The sequence below is a fragment of the Colias eurytheme genome, chromosome 26 (genome assembly GCF_061535395.1).
Source record: "Colias eurytheme isolate Ceu_HAF_F1 chromosome 26, ilColEury1 Martin Lab GWU primary, whole genome shotgun sequence".
In the NCBI taxonomy this organism is placed as follows: Eukaryota; Metazoa; Arthropoda; class Insecta; order Lepidoptera; family Pieridae; genus Colias; species Colias eurytheme.
The window spans coordinates 2,060,652-2,083,087 of NC_143005.1; the positions used below are offsets into that span (position 1 = coordinate 2,060,652).

The 22,436-nt window shown below is 33.5% G+C and overlaps 1 protein-coding gene across 1 annotated transcript in view; it reads left to right on the plus strand.

Annotated features, from left to right (window-relative positions):
• Positions 1–1,032: 1,032 nt before the first annotated feature.
• The window catches only part of LOC149897051 (E3 ubiquitin-protein ligase SH3RF1-like), a 41,303-nt gene continuing 19,899 nt past the window's right edge, over positions 1,033–22,436 (plus strand). The window contains exons 1-8 of the mRNA XM_090117002.1: positions 1,033–1,509; positions 3,642–3,767; positions 18,483–18,653; positions 19,212–19,297; positions 19,797–19,911; positions 20,695–20,794; positions 21,652–21,778; positions 22,262–22,337. Coding sequence (XP_089973128.1) covers positions 3,654–3,767; positions 18,483–18,653; positions 19,212–19,297; positions 19,797–19,911; positions 20,695–20,794; positions 21,652–21,778; positions 22,262–22,337 — 789 coding nt within the window. The 5' untranslated portion in view covers positions 1,033–1,509; positions 3,642–3,653. The remainder of the gene's footprint in view (positions 1,510–3,641; positions 3,768–18,482; positions 18,654–19,211; positions 19,298–19,796; positions 19,912–20,694; positions 20,795–21,651; positions 21,779–22,261; positions 22,338–22,436) is intronic.

Sequence of the window (22,436 nt, forward strand, 5' to 3'; positions counted from 1 at the left end):
TGGATCTGTAATGTAATAGATCGTTATACAGGCTTTTCTATTGTATATATCCAAAACTAGAGCACAAGTCACATCTACCTCATGCCGGCCCCAATATCGAATAACTGCCATCACTTGCAGTTCCACTGGAATACCGCCCCCTCGAGTGTCCACGCGAAGGTCATCCCGAATCAAATTAATGATTTGTTGCATGTTATTCTTTCCGAATCTATACCTCGACCGTAGTGTGGCCCTGTGGCTGCTACAAAAAATATATTGACACCATAGATTGACACTAATACCAGGTTATTTTAATTCTAGGTTGAAAAGTAGGTTTTTAATAAATAAGCACTCTCAGAACAATAGATTTATTTAATAAATGAAACGATACCATTTTAAATTTCGCGCTGTTTATGTATGATGTGCGCATGCCTTAATGCTCTAAGGCGCATGCGCAGGTTTTTATTATTTTATAATTTTAATAAAATAAATAATTCAACAATTTCAATGATGAGCCCATACGGACCTAACGGTAAAGAATACGATTTTGATAAAATTTGCCAATTTTGCTATGGATGGGGTGCTAAAGTGTAACTTTTTTATACCTAAAATTAAAAAAAAATTATTTAAAAAAAAACTAAAGGGGACCTAACGAAAAAATTGTGGGACCTTATAGGACCTAACGGAGACCTATCGATTGAGGTCATTTTTGACCCAAAATTCTATGGATGGGGTGCTAAAGTGCATTTTTTTTATACCTAAAATTTAAAAAATTATTTAAAAAAAAACTAAAGGGGACCTAACGAAAAAATTGTGGGACCTTAAAGGACCTAACGGGGACCTAACGATCAAGGTCATTTTCGACCCAAAATTCCATTGATGGGGTGCTAAGTTTGCACTGGTGTTAGTTGTTTATAATCTGTTTGAAAACAAGAGAATGGACATTCCAAATATGATGGACGAATATAAAATTAAACGCACTTTGGTTATTACAGTTTACATGCCGTATTATTATAGTACTCTTTGAGTTTACAGTGCCTTTGACGTCATAATAGCGTTTTGTTATTCGAAGCGTTAAAACTTAAAATATGTGGTAATTTTGGGGCTGAACCGGCTGAACGAATAACTTTTTCATCACATTTCATTTTTGAACGAATGGTTCATTGACTCATTCGACATTCCATGTCATTCCAGCGCAATTTTCGTTCATCATGTTGGTCTTGGTCATTGGTCAAACGAATGAAAAGTACAAGCGGTGAGAATGGCATTTGGCATTTGTGCGTGAAATTGTATTAGTTTTTGTAAGAACAAGTGCATATTTCCCACAATAGCAGTTTCTTCCCGGTGGCCCTCGCATATTTGTGAAATAATTAAACTCCTTCAAGTGTATGAATTATGTGTTGTGTAAAACCGTTTGTGTATCGAAAAATTTCTGTGTGAATGGGTTGGGGTGGTTACTCCAGGTTTTGTTTCGTGCTTTGCAATAATGGATTGACTTCCCGCTAACATCGTTGGAATTTAAAACATTCGGTGAGTCATCATTGTTTTAGATACTAAAATGCAACTAAGAGTTCAGTCGACGACCGTTAATCCATAAATGCTAACGATATTAAAATTCATTCGTTACTAATCCTTTCGGTGTATGTTTTACGAAAGACAACACGTCTATTTTAAAATCAGATATTTTAATGTTTCTCAAATAAACTTGCATGCTTTTAGATGTCAGAATCTCGAAACAATGTAAACATTTGAGATTCTTTTATTCTGGCTAAGTTCCAAGAAATCATGATCTTGTTTTGTCACAAAACGAATAGTCGTAAATTAGCGATGTATACGAGTATGTGTAAATGCATTTCATTCAACAGTATATTTAATGTATCTTATCATATAATTTCTATATAAACAATAACAATATGCATAACTGTTTGTATGCAGTTGTCCACATTGAGTAATGAGTATAACCATTAAAAAAAAATAGACTCGAGAGAAAGTATACTTACAAATTTTATAAACACAACAGATTACAGAACCCATATCAAGTCATTTTTATAAAAACTGAATACATTAGACTAGATGTTAAAAACATTCTCAAATTATAAGCTTACAGATCTATTTGCTTGAACATAACACGTTTTTCTACCTGTCCTGAAACAACCCCATTGTATCAACATGTCAACATAAAATTATGTAGGTATTGTGTTGTTGCAATTGTGATGGTTAGTAAAGATTAAATTTTATAATTTTAACTATATTGTTGGATGCCCAGTTTCAGACCAATTTGTTCAATTATAATAGGCATAAACATAAGCATTGTTGTTATTAAGTTACCTATATGTATAAACATTATCATTATAATTTTCTTAACAGATGATTAGCTATCGTAGGCCTGATAAAGTAAAATTGATTGATTATTTTATATTTTCTCTATTAATTCATTGCAGTAATGATAATGTGTTCAAAAGTGCTCAGAAGTACTTATCAAATAAATAAATGTTTGAGTATTCAGTTTGGAGTAATACCCTAACCCAGCTTTTCCCAAACTTTTCCAAAAGTGGACCCCTAGCGCCACCTTATCATATCTTAATACTATTATAAGGGCGAAAGTTTGTATGGATGTTAGTTACTCTTTCACGTAAAAACTACTGAACCGATTACAATGAAATTTAGCACACATATAGAGGGTAACTTGGATTAACACATAGGATAGGTTTTATCCCGGAAATCCCACGGGAACGGGAACTATGCGGGTTTTCCTTTGAAAACGCGGGCGAAGCCGCGGGCGGAAATCTAGTATGTTATATGCTTGCTCACCCCAGGTTGGGAAAAGCTACACTAACCACAAAATTGAAATAAGGTCACTAATAAATTGATGATGCAAAGAAAAATCCAAGTAAGAAATTTATTCTCAGAATGATCTGATTGTTATTATGTCACAATGCCATTGTATTTCACAGTGGCTTTAATCAATACACATAATTGCATGGTCTTATATGACATGATGTAGGTAGATAATGATATATCTTATATCTTCCATCTTTTGTTAACTTGAGTATGTTATACTACTATAAATGTGATAAGATTATGAAATAGTAGTTTATTTAAATAAAATAAATAAATAAAATAATAACACGAAATTTTGGTACATGATATAGTTACTAACTATTGATAATATACTATGTATTGTAATTTGTTTTTGCTACTGTACATAATGTATTAAACACACAAACACACATACCTTTACCTATACACTATTATATGTGTATTTAAATATAACCTACCCCCAGAACTCCAGTCTCCCCATTGAACTTTACATAAGAAAAGCTATTTTGAAACAGTTATTTTTAACTCACATTATTAATATTCATTTATCGATCTTGAAGCTGCTTCATTGTAGTTTATGAACTTAAAAAAAATCTCTATTTGTCTCTAGAGATTTTTGGAATTTGATTGCATCTCATAATCTGTATTAATAACTATTTATTTTGTAGTCTAAATTTTAAATATGGCTTACTGTTTGTAAATCTCAATACTAGAAGCCATCTATTATATTATAATATATCCAAGAATTTTGCCAATGACAAAAAATATTTTGACTTTGAACAGTTGCACCTGTTGACTATAAAATTTTTTTAGTCATCAAATAACTCTTTTATTACTTCCAGCGCAAGACCGGTATGGATGAAGGTCTACTCAATGACCTGCTGGAGTGTTCCGTATGTCTGGAGCGTCTGGACACCTCCTCTCGCGTCCTGCCCTGCCAGCACACGTTCTGTCTTAAATGTCTTAAGGTAACGATAACAGTAGTTTATCTATAGCATTTGTTGAAAAATGCGTAACAAAGAGAAAAAAAGGAAACGTTCATTCATCTATAATTTACGCGAAAAATAATGATGAGGCGCCGATATGAATACGCGTATAATTTGTGAACGACTCCTATTTATACGGTTATTCTTTTTTTGGAGAGATTGTTGTTATATTAAGTATAGAAAGAATCAAATAAAATTAAATCGAATATAGATGTGTATATAATAAAATTAACTTAAATCGAAAAGAGATATGTATAGAAGAAAATTAAATGAAATCGAACAGAAAATGCCAGACCAGGTGGAGGCTGGGCGCGTGGCTAGTGACTAATAAAATATGTAAAACATTTGTATAAAAAATAAACAAGATATGCAGTTTATAGGATTGCCTTATCACACTATGTATGGCTTATGTAACACTAAGAATTTACGATTATAAAGTACATGTTATTATTATGTAGGCGGTACACGGTTGAAAGTAATAAAATTTTAATTTGTGTTAAGAGATCAATTCTTAATCATTTAAGATGATAAGGTGGCCTTTATATTTATTACAAGTTGTTGTAGATATTAAAATATGGTTAAAAAAAACTTAAAAAACATGCTTAAACTCATGTAATTATTGTACTGTCACCAATCTTTGATATGTGTACAAAGTTTGAATTAAATCTGTCCCTTTAAAGTGGGTTAAAATCAAGTTTAAATGTGTCAGTTACATACAGGTGAAGCAGAATAAAAGCGTGTTAAAAACAGATATAGGACAGTTATTAAACTGATTGAAATGGATTGAAATCTATACTAATATTAAAAAGCTGAAGAGTTTGTTTGTTTGTTTGATTGAACGCGCTAATCTCGGGAACTACTGGTCCGATTTGAAAAATTCTTTCGGTGTTAGATAGCTCATTTATTGAGGAAGGCTATAAGCTATATATCATTATGCTACGATCAACAGGAGTGGAAAAACGGGGGTGAAACCGCGCGGAGCAGCTCTAGTGTGAAATAAATGTCATAGCTAGAGAGCTAGCGCAAAGCTACCTGTATGTATTTGACCAGACCTAGATTTTTGTGTGTTGATTCACCTATACCTACTATACATGAGATGAGGAGTCACTAAGCCCAGAGTGGTGGACGGGGCGCGCGCTCAGGTAAGACAGGTGGAAATTTTTGGCGAACTTTGAAACCATTTGACCACGTCTGCCATTTTGATATTTGAAAATAGATTATTATTACTATCGGAAAATAACAATGGCAGACCATTATCACGCGGATAACATTCTGGCAGACACTTATGAAAGTGCTGAAAAAATACAATTTTGAAAGTATTTGACCAGATCTGCCATTCATATATTTTATTTATTAGGGTCTTAAAAACTTATTTTCGAAACGGCAGACATTTTCATTGCGTACAGACTTCAGCAGACAACAAAAACTAGCTACTACATGGTCAGATCTATGCATACAGTAGGTACTATCTCTGTAGCTATTTTTTTCCATATATATCAATATTATTCTCACTCTAGCCTATAGTATTTTTATTTTATATAGTTACTAGCATTCAAATAGTCTAGGTTTTATACCTGAGAGGGCTCTTTTCGGTTCCCACTCTAACGGTTATTGCCAGATGTTTTCAGTACAGATTAGATACTAGCAGATACATCACTTCCATGCAAAAGTGAAAATTACTACGCTTTATATAGCCTAAAAAATCATAATAATAATAATTACGCTTCACAGCAAGAAGAAATGTACCATATGTACCTACTCGCACAAAGTCGATATTGTGTTGCCTACCGTTCGACTCAATGGCTAGGGTTGTAACTACCTTTAATAATTATTACCAAACTAATAAACCGAGTGATGCGAAATAACCATAATTCTTTTAGAGTTTGATAAAATGATCAGGCATGTATTTTCTTTAATCCTTCTCTGAATTCTCGGTTACTAAATTGTATCGTTGAAATTATTCTTAATCGCGTAAATTTAATAAATAATCATATGGAAAACACTTTTCATTTGTTTTTTTACTTTCACGCCCAACTACTATACAATAATTACGTTTTTTCGGTATTTTGACGAGAAAACGCAGGAAACATCCGTTGTATCATTTTAGATAGATTGTATATATTGTATCTGTAGAATTGAAATCAAAGCTATGTATATGTTGTCTCCATTCTTTTCTTATCGGATTGTTGATCCCAATGCGAATGCGTCACTTAAATTTTATAAAAGACAATTAAGAACATCAAAAATAAAGTGATACGTAAATATTTCACAGTGCAATATATGTATTATGTAATTAATAATAATTATATATTTATGAAAAAATAATTACATCAGATTTAATAATCGCAATTGTTTTGAATGTACATATGAATAAATGATTACATCATAATAGTAATAATCACAATTGTTTTATTTCCCATTTGTTGCAACCCTAGCATATTTTCATGTAGCAGCAGAAGTTACTACACGGGCGTCGCGGCGGCATCGTGCGACATCAAAGGCCTTACTAGGTAAGTTTATAATGATTCATTCTTTAATAAATATTTTTGACTTTACTCATTTCTTTTATTATATATAATTTACGTTTTACTTTTACAGAATCCGATTCAATGGATTATAAAGACGAGTCACACAAAGCCATACGATAGTGATGATGAATGAACATTTCAATAAATGCATGCGTGTTTTTTTTATGTTGTTTTGTAATTGTTAATTGTTTCTTAAATAAAGAAATAAACTAAATATTTAAATGATGATTTGTTATATTTGCAACACAACTTTATATTTGAGATTCTTTACGAATGTATTTAGTTTTGTATCATCAAATTTATAAATTTTATTCCATAGTTTTCAAAATTTAATGTAAATGACCATAAAAACATTAATAAAGTAAATCATTGATGTAAGGTCAGGGAACGTAATACATATATACATCTGACCATGTAGAAGCTAAGTCTTGTTGACTGCTGAAGTCTGTAAAGTTTTGTTGTCTGCTGAAGTCTGTACGCAATGAAAATGTCTGCCGTTTCGAAAATAAGTTTTTAAGACCCTAATAAATAAAATATATGAATGGCAGATCTGGTCAAATACTTTCAAAATTGTATTTTTTTCAGCACTTTCATAAGTGTCTGCCAGAATGTTATCCGCGTGATAATGGTCTGCCATTGTTATTTTCCGATAGTAATAATAATCTATTTTCAAATATCAAAATGGCAGACGTGGTCAAATGGTTTCAAAGTTCGCCAAAAATTTCCACCTGTCTTACCTGAGCGCGCGCCCCGTCCACCACTCTGGGCTTAGTGACTCCTCATCTCATGTATAGTAGGTATAGGGGAATCAACACACAAAAATCCAGGTCTGGTCAAATACATACAGGTAGCTTTGCGCTAGCTCTCTAGCTATCAGTGACATTATGAATCGATAAAGCACATCACTATTCGTCACCGTATTGGCATTCGTTTCTCAGTAAGGCAAAATGTGATCTGTGTACGTAACTAGTACGCGACGTACATTAATTGACGTTAATTGACGTAGATGTTTTGAATTCCTGTGTATTATTTACAGTACACAAGTCCAACTCAAAAATATAAATCTATTTTTAAAATGAGGTTATTAGAAAAGAGGCTCTAGCAATGAGGTCCCAACAGATTGAAAGAAGCCACTTTTGAATAGTCCTATTATGTAGTAGGTTCCAATTCAAATATGTAAAAAGCATAGCATAGAAAACAGTTTTTTACAGAAAAGAGCCAGCACGAGACTATAGTAGATTCATTATAAAAATATTGCTAACAATATATTTATAGTTTAGATTTATAGAAGCAAACACAAAGCTTCACTCTGCTTATACTGAGTGGCAATATGAATTAGCATAATCGCTATGCAAAATCTCTTAGCTGAATCATCTGATTCAAATAACTGTCCAATGTTGTGAAATTAATAAATGTGGAGTGCCTAATGGTTGAAAATCGCATTTGGCTTTAGTTTATGTATTTTAAATCATGTTTTAATAAAGACTCTCAATTAAAAAAAAAGAGTATTAATCTATTGATGATTAAAGTCAATATCGGTTCAACCGATGCGTCGCTCGTGAAGAATTTACAAACAACAAAAAAACTTTCGCATTTCGTAACATATTAGTTCGTATACTAATCTGTGTTTGCAAATAATAAAGTTGTAAGTTAAGTTAAAACACGACCCTACATATGCTGTACTAAATTAAGAAATAGTTAACAAGTTAAGTATTCTAAACTTAGATTGAGTTTGAGTATGTTATAATATTGATAGGGAGGTGCTCTTGTACAGTAAAATAGAGCAGTCTAGCATGACGTATAAACAAATGTTCACTTCGGTACTGTTGTACGAAAAAGTGTTTAATGTTATTTATCTATACTAATATTATAAAGCTGAAGAGTTTGTTTGTTTGTTTGAACGCTCTTATTTCAGGAACTACTGGTCCGAAAAATTATTTCGGTGTTAGATAGCCCATTTATCGAGGAAGGTTATATGCTTTAAATCATCACCCTAAGACCAACAGGAGCGGACCAATGCGGGTGAAACCGCGTGGCACAGCTAGTAATTATTTTTTTTTCGTGAAAGATCTAAGAATACGTGTTATATGTGTTAATGCATGAAATAAATTTATGAATAATAATTAATAATTTAAATGAATTGTGTAATAAATTTCATATAAAATCTCTTCATTTATCTGTGAAGATAAACTACAATAATAACTGTAAAAATATTCGCTTTTAAAGTATTAATACTTAGTCCCTTTTTATATTCATTTACGTAATTTATAACAAACCTAACTCTTATTAATATGATGAAGTACGTAAGTTCATTTATCATATGAGTTACGCTGACGAAGCATTACTCAAATTATGATAATTTCTTATTCAACTGGAAACAAGGAAAAAACACTTTCAATGAGAACACATTCTCAATGAAATATGAATGATTTGTTTACATATTTTCCCATTGAATCATTGCATACTATGTAATATAAGTACCTACATTGTTAATAAAGAAACAATAAACGGCGTATAAAATATTTTAATTTTTTTTTCTATTGGGAAGATGCTATTGCACGTATAGTTTGTAAAATATCGACATTCTTTTACCTGCATACATTAATGATTCGAAGTGGTTTATAGATAGTGACAACTGTTTTTTGATTTTGTGATCACATATTAAATATTTTATTGGATAAATCCAACGTAAACATTGGATTAAGTAATCCGCAACATTTCGTCATGTGTAAGTTTTGAAACAGGACCTTTCCTATGTAGAAACTTTTCCACGCTTGCCATTGTATAAAGACAATCTAACAATATATTTTAGCATGAAAAAATTGGGTACCTACGTGTGAGGAACGTCGACACTGGAATTTTAGCCATACCTAGTGTTAAATTTTAAAATCTGTCCTATTTTATTTTTCGGCCCTTGTGACACAATCTATGTAAAACTGGCCAATATTATTTATTTGAATAAAAAAATAGAAAGGTTACATCAATTCTCTAGCCGACAGTACCAGCTTCCTCAGTTAGCAGCCCCTTGCTCCGGTATCGTAAATAAACATGCTTTATTACTCGTTCTAATCTAAACTGTTTGACTCATGTGCTGCACCGACTGACTCACTCGTTCACAATTGACATGTCTTGAAGAACACTTAATTTGTGATACCCGCATTTTTTCGTGACTAAAGTTAAGTAAGATTTCATGGAAAATAAAATGATGTATTGTGGCGAGATCAAACGATTTATTATTTGTTATTTAACGTAAATCCCAATAGAAGTACATTGGACACTGATGAGTTGTTAAATACAAATTATGTTTATAATTATTATAAAGCTTTTTATACACGAATGAATTACTGTTAATGAGTATATTATGTTCAAAAAAATATTGATTAATCATATTAATTATCACAATTATTCATGCTTGACTCTTTAATTTACATCATTAAAATAATCTCTAGATAATATTACATTTTCTCTAATAGTTAAAACATTCCCGATCGACGCTATGAATCCGAAACGCATTTTATCGTTTCAATAGTAGGTAATAATTATTGTTATGCGACATTTCTCTTGGTCCAGTTTCAAGTATAGGTCGTTGTTACATATCTCTTATCTAAAAGTAATTAAACTGTGTGTATATAAATGGATTTCTACGTTGCAGCTTAAAGTAAACAATGTACCAAATAATGTCACAATGTTATAAAAATGTTGATCTAAGAATTATACTGTATAAGTGTATAAGTACCGTTTTTGAAAGCGTATAATATGGGTATTTTATAAGTGTTGGTTTATATACGTCTTGAATACCTGACCCACGCAATTTCTTCTATACTCAAAGGCAATATTTGTATGATATTTCATGTTCTGCTTTTTTTGGTCGTAGTGTGATGTGATCGTTATAGTTTAGAGCCTATTAGCATAAATGGACTGCACAAATGAAAAATGGTTTTTCAATTTGAATTATTTGTTCCTGAGATTAGCTCGTTAAAACTAACTTTTCGATTTTACAATATTTGTACCAAATAAATGCATAGATTACTTGGCAAGAGAAAAACTTTTGAGTCATTTTCATTCCCATTTCTAATAAATGCATCTATCGAGTAATAACATTGAATCGTCTCTATTGAATTGGTCATTGTTTTGAGAAAAGCCTTAGTCACCGACATGTGGGTTCATTCTTCTGTAACATAATTGTTTACATTGACGAGACAAAGTTGAACTTTATAGCGGCAGTACACATGGGGCCAAGGCGTTGGGCCAACGTGTTGGGAAAAAATGAAGGTTATCAAGATTCCTGTTCACACATTGGCGTACTGATCATTCTGCATTGGCGCTTCAAAGATGGACGTAGTCCGTAAAAGTTCTTGCAGCCGCGGCAATTTATTTATATACAGTGCGTTTAATTATTACGTACATGTGCATCAATAACAATGAGTGTACTCTGCCGTCTGCGATGATACCATTTTCCAATCTCTATTGTCCTTTTTTATATCTGTATATATAAAATATTATTATGTTTAGATTTTTTCAAATGTTTAAAATGTGTGCATTTTACATATTTTAATTTAATTTTAACTACCTATAAAACGAAAATTTTAAAGATTAGATTTTAGATATTATTATATCAAATGATAATATTATTTATGTAATAAAGCACAATTTGATCAAAATCATGCTCATTGTTCTGTTGTTCTGTTATTCTGTTATTTAATAATTTTTAAGAACAAGTAACTTTTTAATTCTATTTTACTCATTTTATAAATATGTATATTCATTTTTTTATCGCATTGTATGAAAGTGAGATAAGAAAAACATCTAGAATAATATAATAAATAGAAAATAGAACATCTAATTTATTGAGTCATATGGTTTTTTTTGTGTAGTTCATGCCGTGGATACCAAATTATTCTTTCATGTCGATACAATTCTACGAATTGTAAAACCTCGGCGCCGCCATCGCTATCGGAACATGGTTAAACGTAAATTTCATTGACGCGCAACGATACTGTCTCCGCTGACGAGTAACAACAAACTGAACAAGACACCAACGTGTGAACGCTGTTTGTGGAGCGCGCCAAGATCCTTTGATGTGTGCACAAAAAACCGACAACATTCGGTTGGCCTGCCAATATTGGCGCCAACTAGGCTAATGAAGCCAACATACCGCCAAGTAGCTCTCTACACGTTGGCCCAACCCGTTGGCCCAACACGTTGGCCCAATGTGTACTGCCACCATTTGATTCGAGGTTTTGCCGCTTGGACGAATTTTTCTCAGAATGTGTGCGGGTAGCATGTCGGGCCTGTATTTGTAAAATAACTGTGTTAAAAAATGTTTCATGGTACAAACTTTCTTCCCCTATTTTATCTTCTTGGCGGTAGAGTTTATCAAATCTACGTAAGAGTGGCTATCTGTTTGCCAAATTTGAGCCCGATCGGTCCAGTAGTTTGGGCTGTGCGTTGATAGATCAGTCAGCCTAGTCACCTTTGCACTTTATATATTTGAAAGATAATCTCTCAATCACGTATTATGATAAAACTTTGTACAAACATAAAAAATGTATGCGATTTTTTTACTTTAAAAAAATGAATCACCGAAACGACCAAGCGCATATCTTCCAAACGTGTTCACCAAATTGGATTAAACTTTCTTTTCTGTATTCGTTATTGACAGGTTTATATGAAAAAAGCAACAGAAAATATACAACCGGGTAAATATCCTACTAATATTATAAATGCGAAAGTTTGTGAGGATGTGTGTGTGTAGGTACTGTGTGTGTTTGTTACTCTTTCACGCAAATACTACTGAACCGATTACATTGAAATTTAGCACACATATACTTGTATTGACACATAGGATCGGTTTTATCCTGGAAATCCCACGGGAACGTGAACTATGCGGGTTTTTCTTTGAAAACGCGGGCGAAGACGCGGGTGGAAAGCTAGTTAATAATAATTCACAGAATCCTTGACATTAAGTGACATATCACACTAGCGGATTGCGAGCGGTTTCAAAGCGGAGCGGGTGCGCAACGAATACGTTGCGGTTGCGCAGCGAATTCGTTGCGGACGCGTGGCAGATGCGCAACGTTTACGTCGCAGTCATGTACACTCATTAACAAAATGGAATCCGTGCTGGTTGTTACTTATAACTTGTGATAGTATAATAATTATGAGATCATTATTTTTTACGAGTTTCATAACATGTTAATGTTTAGGGTATTGTTTTATCTATTAAATCTTGGTCGAAATGCAATCAGATAACTTAATTGCTCATTAAGAAAGTTCATTAGTGAAATAAATGTTAAAGCTCCTTAACTAAAACAGGGCTATCTTATTATTAGATAAATAGCAGTGAATAGAAAATTTTATCAAGCAACCAGCAACTCACTATCACTTTGCTCATAATTAGGTTCACAAAATCTCTTTATAACATACGTTGCTATGGGAGAGATTATACTGGTCAGTCGTTACATACTTTTGGAATGTATGGTACATTCTAAAAGTCCTAGTAATTCAATTTTATAGCACCTTTTTTTAACAACTCCAGTTGTTATTACATCTTTAGTTAACTGTTAAGTAAGTGCATTTCCACAGTACGGTTAAAAAATTGAGTGCTACAGAAACGATGGAAATATTGAATGGAAGTTAGGCAAGGCGGAAGGGCTGGCTTTTGTGCGAGAGTATACAAAATGACGCGTCCGCAACGAATTCGCTGCGCAACCGCGGCGTGTTCGTTGCGCGCCCGCAACGTATTCGTTGCGCACCCGCTCCGCTTTGAAACCGCTCGCAATCCGCTAGTGTGATATGTCACTAATTGTTTTCGTAATTATAAACTATGTCAGTGTTATGATTGTATAATGTTTTTCTGGCTGTGATCATCATTTCCTTTGAGAGTATGCAAATAACTCTACTTTATATCTGTACTTAATGATATAGCGGTTTAATTCTAGGTTAGTTAGTACATATTAACTTGGAGAGTGATATACTTAAGCGAAAGTCGAGCGAAGCGAAAGTATCGCGATAACGTTGAAATTATACGATGTTCTCTAGGATATGGAATTTATCCCTTAGTTTTAATATAAGTTATTGCTTAAGTTTTAAATCATAAATAAAAAGGTATTCCTTAAAATAACATTTTATTACGTGTATTGGCTATATTTTTATCAATTAATTTAACGACTTGCCTCGCGTGACATTGTTATCGCGATGGACTGAATTTGGGAGGTTCCGTAGTTTTTAAAATTGGAAGAGGAAGCTTTAAACGTATTCTTTAAGCATTATTATTTACAAACAAACAAACAAAAAAAAATCTTTATTGTGAACCACAGAAAATTACAAAAGAGAATAAAGAATAAGTCAAAGAGCGCAACAAGCAGTCTTATCGCACAAACAGCGATCTCTTCCAGACAACCAGCTGGACAAGGAGACACAGTGTGTTATTTACCTTTTGATTACTTACTTAAATAAGACTTGTTAATTAATATTATTATATAAACCGTGATATAGCTGTTAAACAAACTACCCATTACTTATCGCTAGAAAGTCATCGTAATTATTGATGACACGAGTTCCTTGTACTATGAGCGACGAAAATTACTTACACGATTATGATTTATTAATTCAATTATCGTGCACTTAAAATTCAATTTCGCGAAACTGAAAGAAGTCGTGTTACGTCACGGATTCCTGAAAAGGAATTAGGGCTGCTGTACCGGTTTAATTGATTTCTTTGTAACTGGTAAAGATGATTGATTCGATCAATAAGTACCTAATTTGACTGGTTTGTTATCCAGACTACCGTGACATAGAGTGGTTTCTATTGAATACTAGCGGTCCGCCCCGGCTTCGCCCGTGGAACATGTTTATTTTTTCTTTCCATAAGAACCATCCTCGTACTTCAAGGAATATTATAAAAAAAGAATTATCGAAATCGGTCCTCCTTGGGTGGACCGATTTCGACCGATCGAAATGAGCGTGTGAGCCGAGCACACGTGTCAGAAGTGAAACTTCTTTGGCTAGATTCAAAGATACCAAAATCGTTGCTGAACACCATGACAATATGACATTTACTCTCGACCTGTCTAAAGAAGTTGCACTGCAAAAATGTCATGAATAGTGTATAGGTATTTGGGGCAGGGCAAATGGCACAGATATCGGTTATGTGCAGATATTCTCATTGCAGATTGCTTTGATGCTTTGACGATCGCTAGGTATTCCGTATTCAGTTTGCGTTTCCACTCTTACTGCCAACTCGTTTACGTTTGCATATTTTCATTCGTATCCTATAAAAGCGAGCCCAAAAGTGTCACAAACGAGAGCTAATTAAAAATTTACGCCACCCTCACGTGATTGAGTGGCTCGGTAACAAGTATCGATCATTGCTTGTCCCACTTATGCTGTATATTTCGGGTGAGGTATAGAACAAAAATAGAGCAGTAACTCTTGGCAATGCTGGTACGTTAGTTTTTATTGTCTACGTATCAGGGATGCGATCCAAATGTGCCTGACTGTGAACTAGAATCGATGCGAAACTGGGACGAGGACTTTTATTAGGCGCTAAACGAGCAACGACATCTTTTAGTGTTCTGGTAGAGTGAATGGAGTGCCATTCAAAAATGAAGTCTTGAATAATGGTGTAAGTTCTTATTTGTAGAAAGTAAAAGGTTAAAGTTTTTTTTTTAATTCTTCTATGCAAAGCTGCAATATAACAGACATTATTGATTATTTCTTCTTAGGTTTTATGTTTGCTAAATCTATGATGATATGTTTCGTAATCAGATATTAGTATAGAATTTGCAAGTCGATAGACGAGTATAATAGGGTATTAGTTGGCTCAGCACGACCGGACGAAATACAGTTACATACTAAATGCGTAGACTATTTCATATGTTGTTGTCATTTATCTTTGCTCCGGTGTTTTCCGCATGTCCTGCGAAAATGGTTAACGGTTTTGTGTTTGTTTTGTGTAGGTATTTAGTTCTATGTTTTCATAACTACATATACATATTATATTGTGTACTAGCGGTCCGCCCCGGCTTCGCCCGTGGTACATATTTACGTTTTCTCTACATACAAACCATCCTCGTACTTCAAGGAATATAATAAAAAAAGAATTATCGAAATCGGTTCAGCCGTTCTCGAGTTATGCGCTTACCAACACATTTTGCGATTCATTTTTATATACATATATAAGAAGATAAGAAGATCATTAGGATTGCAGTTTCTAGAATATGTATTCTTATCGTGAATGAGATTATAATGCCCTTACATTCTTCCTAAAATAAGTGTAGATAATGAATATTTATGGAACTGTTTAAATGGTACAAATAGTATAATAATTATACTATTTGTACCATTTTAAACTACACATCTTACTATACTACCATTTAAATTAATCAAGTATTACTGTATATTCCACTTATATGAGAGCTACTAATCTTTTACGACAAGGAAATGCGATAAATATTCAAGAACATCGATACCTTGACTCAATTTCTCGATTGTTTCAATTTTCATAGATAAGATAGCGATATCGTTTATTTGTATACAATATGGATTTGTGTTTTGGAAATATTTGTGGATTAGTTAAATGTGTCTTTCTTGATAGATACAATATTATAAATGCGAAAGTTTGTGAGGATGGATGGATGGATGTTTGTTACTCTTTCACGCAAATACTACTGAACCGACTAGCTGAAGACCTAGAATAAGACATAGGCTACTTTTTATCACGGAAATCTCACAGGAACGGGAACTATGCGGGTTTTTCTTTGAAAACGCGACCGGTAATCTAAATAAGTCTGTATTCACATTTGCTGTTGGTCTTTTAATTAAGATTGATACAATAAAACTATGCCATTCATGTATGGTATGTTTTATGAGTATTGAAATAATAGAGGAGAATTAAAAACAATTAACAAATGGTATGAGCCCATTTGTGTCGTCTGTACTGGCGTTAAATTATCAGGTCAAGTGTAAAAACATACTTACATGAAATTGTTGTAAATTAATTCTTATTTTTTTTTCAAAAATGTCATGAAAGAGGTTTATCTTTGTATCGGGAATTGTAGTCGTTTGAAGTATTTCGAGAAATTACAGCGTGCTCTTTGTAAAAATTGAAAAAAAGCTCTACTCTGTCTTAAAGGTGGATATATTTTGAGAAATCCTGAATCCTGATAATGATTGATAAGACTTACGTACGTATTTACGTACTTGCTTAGATCACTGTATCTATTGTCGAATATCGGCTTGACCTTTGCAAGCTTTGAACTGTGACATTTTGCGGAGCGTACCTCATTCCGCCCCAACATTTGGTACGTTTTACCTACTTGTCATTTGGTTTTATACATCCGGCGTTAGACCGAAATATCTTCGGAGACGTGATGTTAATGTTTTCGTTAAATGCTGTAAGAGATTTTCCACTTTTTCGGGAGTTTTTTATGTACATAAATATATTTTAAGGATACCTATACCTATAGATTCAAAAATATATGAAAATTACTTTAAAGATTCTTGTGTTTTTCTGTAATATGAAAATACCTACATGTACAATGGAAATCTAAATTGACTCTGCATTTGAAAATCTATAAACTCTGCTGAAAATTATTATGCACGGGTACTTTAGGGCCCTTTACATTTGAACATTATTTTTTGCCCTGATTGTAAGCAAACTTATACGTACATATATTGTTACCGTTAGTAATTTTTCTCTACGAACATTATGACAATATCCACAAGCTAATAGTATAACAGTATACCGTGGAAGTCGGTGGCATCGCCGAACGGCGGTCGTAAATTACATCCGCCTAGGCGAGCGGGGACGGGAAGCGGAAAAATAGCTTGTGTTGTTAGCTAATGTTGTTTATAATTTAAATGTTTGTTGGTATGTTTGGTGGTGTTGCGTTATTGATGCGTGTGGGTGAGAGGGCATGGTCGCGGTTGGGTTTTGGATGGGTAACTGTAAGGGTGGTATACCTACTTAGTTATGATCTTGATTAGGCTTATTCTTCTGAACAGTAAGGACTTAATCTATCTTAACGATGTATTTTCGTGACAAATTTTTATAACCACAAAAGTATTAATAAGATTTTAATTTAAATTAATTGATTTTACATGCAAAAACTCATATAGGTACGCCTCACGTAGTTATTAAGGATGCTCCCGGCTAGTTTGCAGTCCTTAACCAAGTTGGAAATTGTATACAGTGTGGAAAATTTCGATAGGCCCTGGAGAGAAAGTACTTGAAATACTGGAGATAGCATTTTTTTAAAAGCTACCAAGTGTTATCGATACGATTTAATGCAGTAGGTACTCTGTATTGGTTCATAAACACTTATCGAAATTCAATAAACTATTATCTCACATTTGAATACCATTTATGTTTGAAGTAAGTACACAGCAGATATTTATATTATGTATTATGTTTTATGGGGGTATTTTGTATTTTTGGTAATAAGCAATACACTTCGCTGGTTCTTCTTTTTAATGCGAAGAAAAATAGTATAGATAAGAAAATATTGTATTTGATATTGCACAAATACCGATTCTTATATTCCGTATTACCTACACAAAACACCTACATAAACAAAAAATAACTATGATGTTTTCTATTAGATATTGGAATTACTATATACCATAAAATGTTGAACCAGTTTAACTTTTCGACTGCCAGTTTAACTTCAGTCGACACAGTAGCCGTTTCATGTTGTTGAATAATGAAAGACGTGCTATGAATGATGATTTATTTCGCGTTTGATATTTCGGCACCAGCTTCCATCTGGCGTCTAGTGACTGCATCTCTCATTGTACCCACTATACTGATTATAATAACTATCATACTAGATGTTACTCACGGTTTCGCCCGCATGGGCAAATAATTTTGCCCTTTCACCATGTATTGCGGTAAAAAGTAGCTATATCACTCGCTAGCCACCTAACTATGTTCATACACAAAAATCATACCATAAAATCACTCCATTGCATCATAAAAGTGAGACCAAAATTTAAGTAAAGATAAACTATAGACTATCTACCTACACGAAAACCTAGCAACTTTTCAATAACCAATATGATAAACCAACCTTTCCTGAACGGCCTGAACCTCAATCTAATGTTACAAAAAACATGTATGAATTCATAAATAAAGATTTATTAATATTATTTATTTATTTATTTCCAGGTAATCGTCGAGTCCCACAAGGAGCTACGATGCCCCGAGTGTCGGGTGCTGGTCGAGGCGAAGGTGGAGGAGCTGCCTCCGAACGTGCTCCTCATGAGGATCCTGGAGGGCATGAAGAATTCCGCGCCGAGGAAGGTCAGCGCGCAACGCGTGAGGACGGGGCATGCTCAGGTATGTTAATCTATAATACATGTAATAAAATATTGTTTTAAAATAATACTTGGGGAGTGATCTACAGACGATATCGAAGTCAAAAATATAAACCAACTAGCTTTTTACCCGCGGCTTCGCTCGCTTTGTCTAAAACCTAATTAATTATTTACTAAAACATTCTTCTTCAATCACTCTATCTATTAAAAAAAAACTGCATTAAAATCTATTGCGTAGTTTTAAAGATTTAAGCATACATAGGGACATAGAGACAGAGAAAGCTATGTTTTACGTACTATGTAGTGATAATATAGCTATCTGCTTCTAAGATGGAATTTTTGGTTAATTCTATTTAGTAGCCCATTTGCATTGTAAGCAAGTGGTTGTATTCATTGCCATGGAAAATATGTTAAAAGCGATTGTTATAGAACTTAAATAAATCTTGACAATTTTTTTACAAACAGCACATTTTATTTTATTGTAAATACCTTTTATTTGTGACAATTTAACATCTACGTCCAATTAAACTTTTATACATTACCATATATTTGATGCTAATGTTGCTCTCGAATATTCCAGAACCAACTAACTCAGCAGACGTCTCGATCAGATAAACAGTTGCCGCACGGCAGAGCCATGTATGATTACATATCTAAAGAACCTGGGTAAGTTATTACTTATTATTATTAACAATAGTTTAGTATTTTATTGCATTATTTGTATTAAGAAGAAGGGCATAGAGAATATTTTATTGTACGATTATTCTAATATTATGTACCCACATTACAATAAGCAAAAATATTCTCTTTCCTTTATATTAATTGTAGTAAGAAAGACCGAGATAAAAATGTTTCTTTTACAATTTACACACAAGATAAACATAATTTTATTGAGTATAATATGTATAATATATATTACTACAGTATCATAATGCATTCTTAAATGTATTTAAAAAATCTTTGCAGCGAAAATAGTTCATGGACAGCAGTAGAATTTAATAGCACATTCAAAGTCATAATAGTTAAAACAGTTACAAGAAATTAGAAAATATTATATTTGCTTATTTTGCTCTAACAAAAGAGCTGCCTGTAAACATAATAAGTAAAATAAAATATATTTTCCTAAAATTTATTTATGAATAATTATAATATATTTTTATTTCAGCGACCTTTCATTCAAAAAGGGCGAAACAGTGTTGTTCCAGAAGAAATTGGATCCGTTCTGGTATCATGGAGAATGTTCAGGAAGGACTGGCATCTTTCCAATATCATATATACAGGTATTACTTTAAATTTAACTTTAATTCAAATATCATCCTTACTCCATTTATTTCAAAGTGATAAAATAATTCATTTCTGTTTAGCCATTCTTGACTTGTAATTGTGGTTAAGAAATGTGGTTGAAAAAACGGGTCAGTTTGTCTGTTCGCGATAAACTCAAGAACTACTGTACCGTTTTGTATTATGTTTTCTCAAACAGACCTAAGGATCACTAGAAAGGTTTTAATAACACTGTTCACATTTTTGACAAAGGCTGGCGAAGCTGCGGGAGGAAAACTAGGTTCATATACAGGGTGTCCCGCTATTGGTATACTAAGCGCGTAAATATTTAAACAACAAAATTAAGTCAAAAAAAAATCCTATTTTTTTTCTCCAAATACATGTTTTCCTCTCTAGTTTCGCGAAGCCGGCATATACGGTTTCGCTAATGTGAGCATTTTGTCTATGAAAACATAATCTGGTGGCAAAATAGGGCGGGTTGATTGTTAGGGGTATACACATAGAGTTTTAAGACTTCATCTATTAAAAAAAATGCGTCTGGAATTTTATAAGTATTTTTTACGTACTGAGCATATGCAAAACTATATACTCCTTTGAGCTTAGTATACCGATGGTGGGACACCCTGTATACATGCTTATATTTTGTTGAAACTCATACAATTATTGATTCAGCCAGGCTTCTTTTTCGCTTTTGTATCACAATTATAATGTTTTATTGCTAATTTTTTCATCGTAAGTATACAGTTCTATTGCATATAAATAATATTTTTATTACTTTTCAGGTGGTAGTACCGCTACCAGTGGCCACTGCGTTGTGTAAAGCGTTGTACGACTTTAGAATGTCCGCGCCTGATGAGGAAGGATGTCTCGCTTTTGATAAAGGTAATGTATTAAATATAGTATTAAAATACTGATATAGAAATGAATTTTTGAATTATTGTGAATTTATATCTGTAAGATATATACTTGGATATCTTAATATATATAAATCTCGTGTCACAATGTTTGTCCTCAATGGACTCCTAAACCACTTAACCGAATAAAATTCGCACACCATGTGCAGTTCGATCCAATTTGAGATATAGGATAGTTTAAACATGTAGGTACCACGGGCGAAGCCGGGGCGGACCGCTAGTTATAATATAAATTAGAAAATAAACTATAAGAGCGTATACGCACTATGCGGGTAGCCGCATTGCGGGTAGCCGTCCGGCTGACCGCAAGCACAATTATGTACGGAATATTCATTTCTATGCGCACTGTGCGGTCTGCGGTAGCCGCATCGCTCTTACTGTCATATACATCATACACGAACGGTCCCTGCGGTTTTACTCGCTTTCTCCTTTTAGTCTTAGCGTGATGATAAATTGCCGTATAACCTATGTCGATAAATGGACTATCTGAAAGTGAAATAATTTTTCAACTCATACCTCTGGTTCTTTAGATTAGCGCGTTCAAGCAGGCAAACAAACACACTCTTCAGCTTTATAATATAACTGTAGATTTAATATTTATATATTTTGACGTGACAACGTCTTATAATTCGATAGAGCCGGTTGCACGCACGAAAAAACATGACTCATGCGGCGTTACCTCACTCGGAGGCGTTCCATGTAAGGCTTGAAGTGCAAGCGAGAGCGCGGAACGAGCGACAAAGAAGCACAATCGGACGTTGTCACGTTCAACTATCGTCAGTGAACCGACTTTACGGACAACCAATTTTTTTATTATAATTTCAGGAGCAATTATAACAGTGCACCGTCGAGTTGACGAAAACTGGGCGGAGGGTCGTCTCGATCAGCGCGTGGGAATATTCCCCATCGCGTTCGTGGAATTAAACCAAGCGGCTAGGCAGCTTATGAACAGGTATAATTAAATAACAATAAAAAAGCGTGTGTGCTGAGCACACGTGTCAGAAGTGAAACTTCTTTGGCAAGATTCATAGATGCCAAAATCGTCGACTTATTCCACGACGTGACGTTATTGCCATGACGCGAAGTTTGAAATTTGAAGTTTGAATTGAAATTTTACTCTCAACGCGCCCAAAGAAGTTTCACTTCAAATAACTTGTGTTATGGAATGTTTTTGCATATTTGTATGTTTCTGGGCAATTTGAGTATGCTGTGAGGAATTTTAATAATAAAATAATTTTAACATTATTAGTAAAATTTGTAAATTGAACTGAAATATTAGTTATAATAAAAATGTCCTCTCTGTTGTAGCACAAACCAATTCCTGAGTACTGTCATACAGATGATAGTTAAAAATAACAATAGTAGAATAATTTGTTATCTTTATTAATTTATAAATTCTCAAATAATAATATATAAAAATGTTTTTAATTACCAGTACTCCAGTGAATCGTCCCGTCCCACCGATACCAGACCACTCGAGACCGGGACTCTCCGACCATAGACATACCCAGGTTAATATTAGTTACTATTATGATAATATTTTATTATAATACTAGCTTTCCACCCGCGGCATCGCCCGCGCAGTCAAAGAAAAACCCGCATAGTTCCCG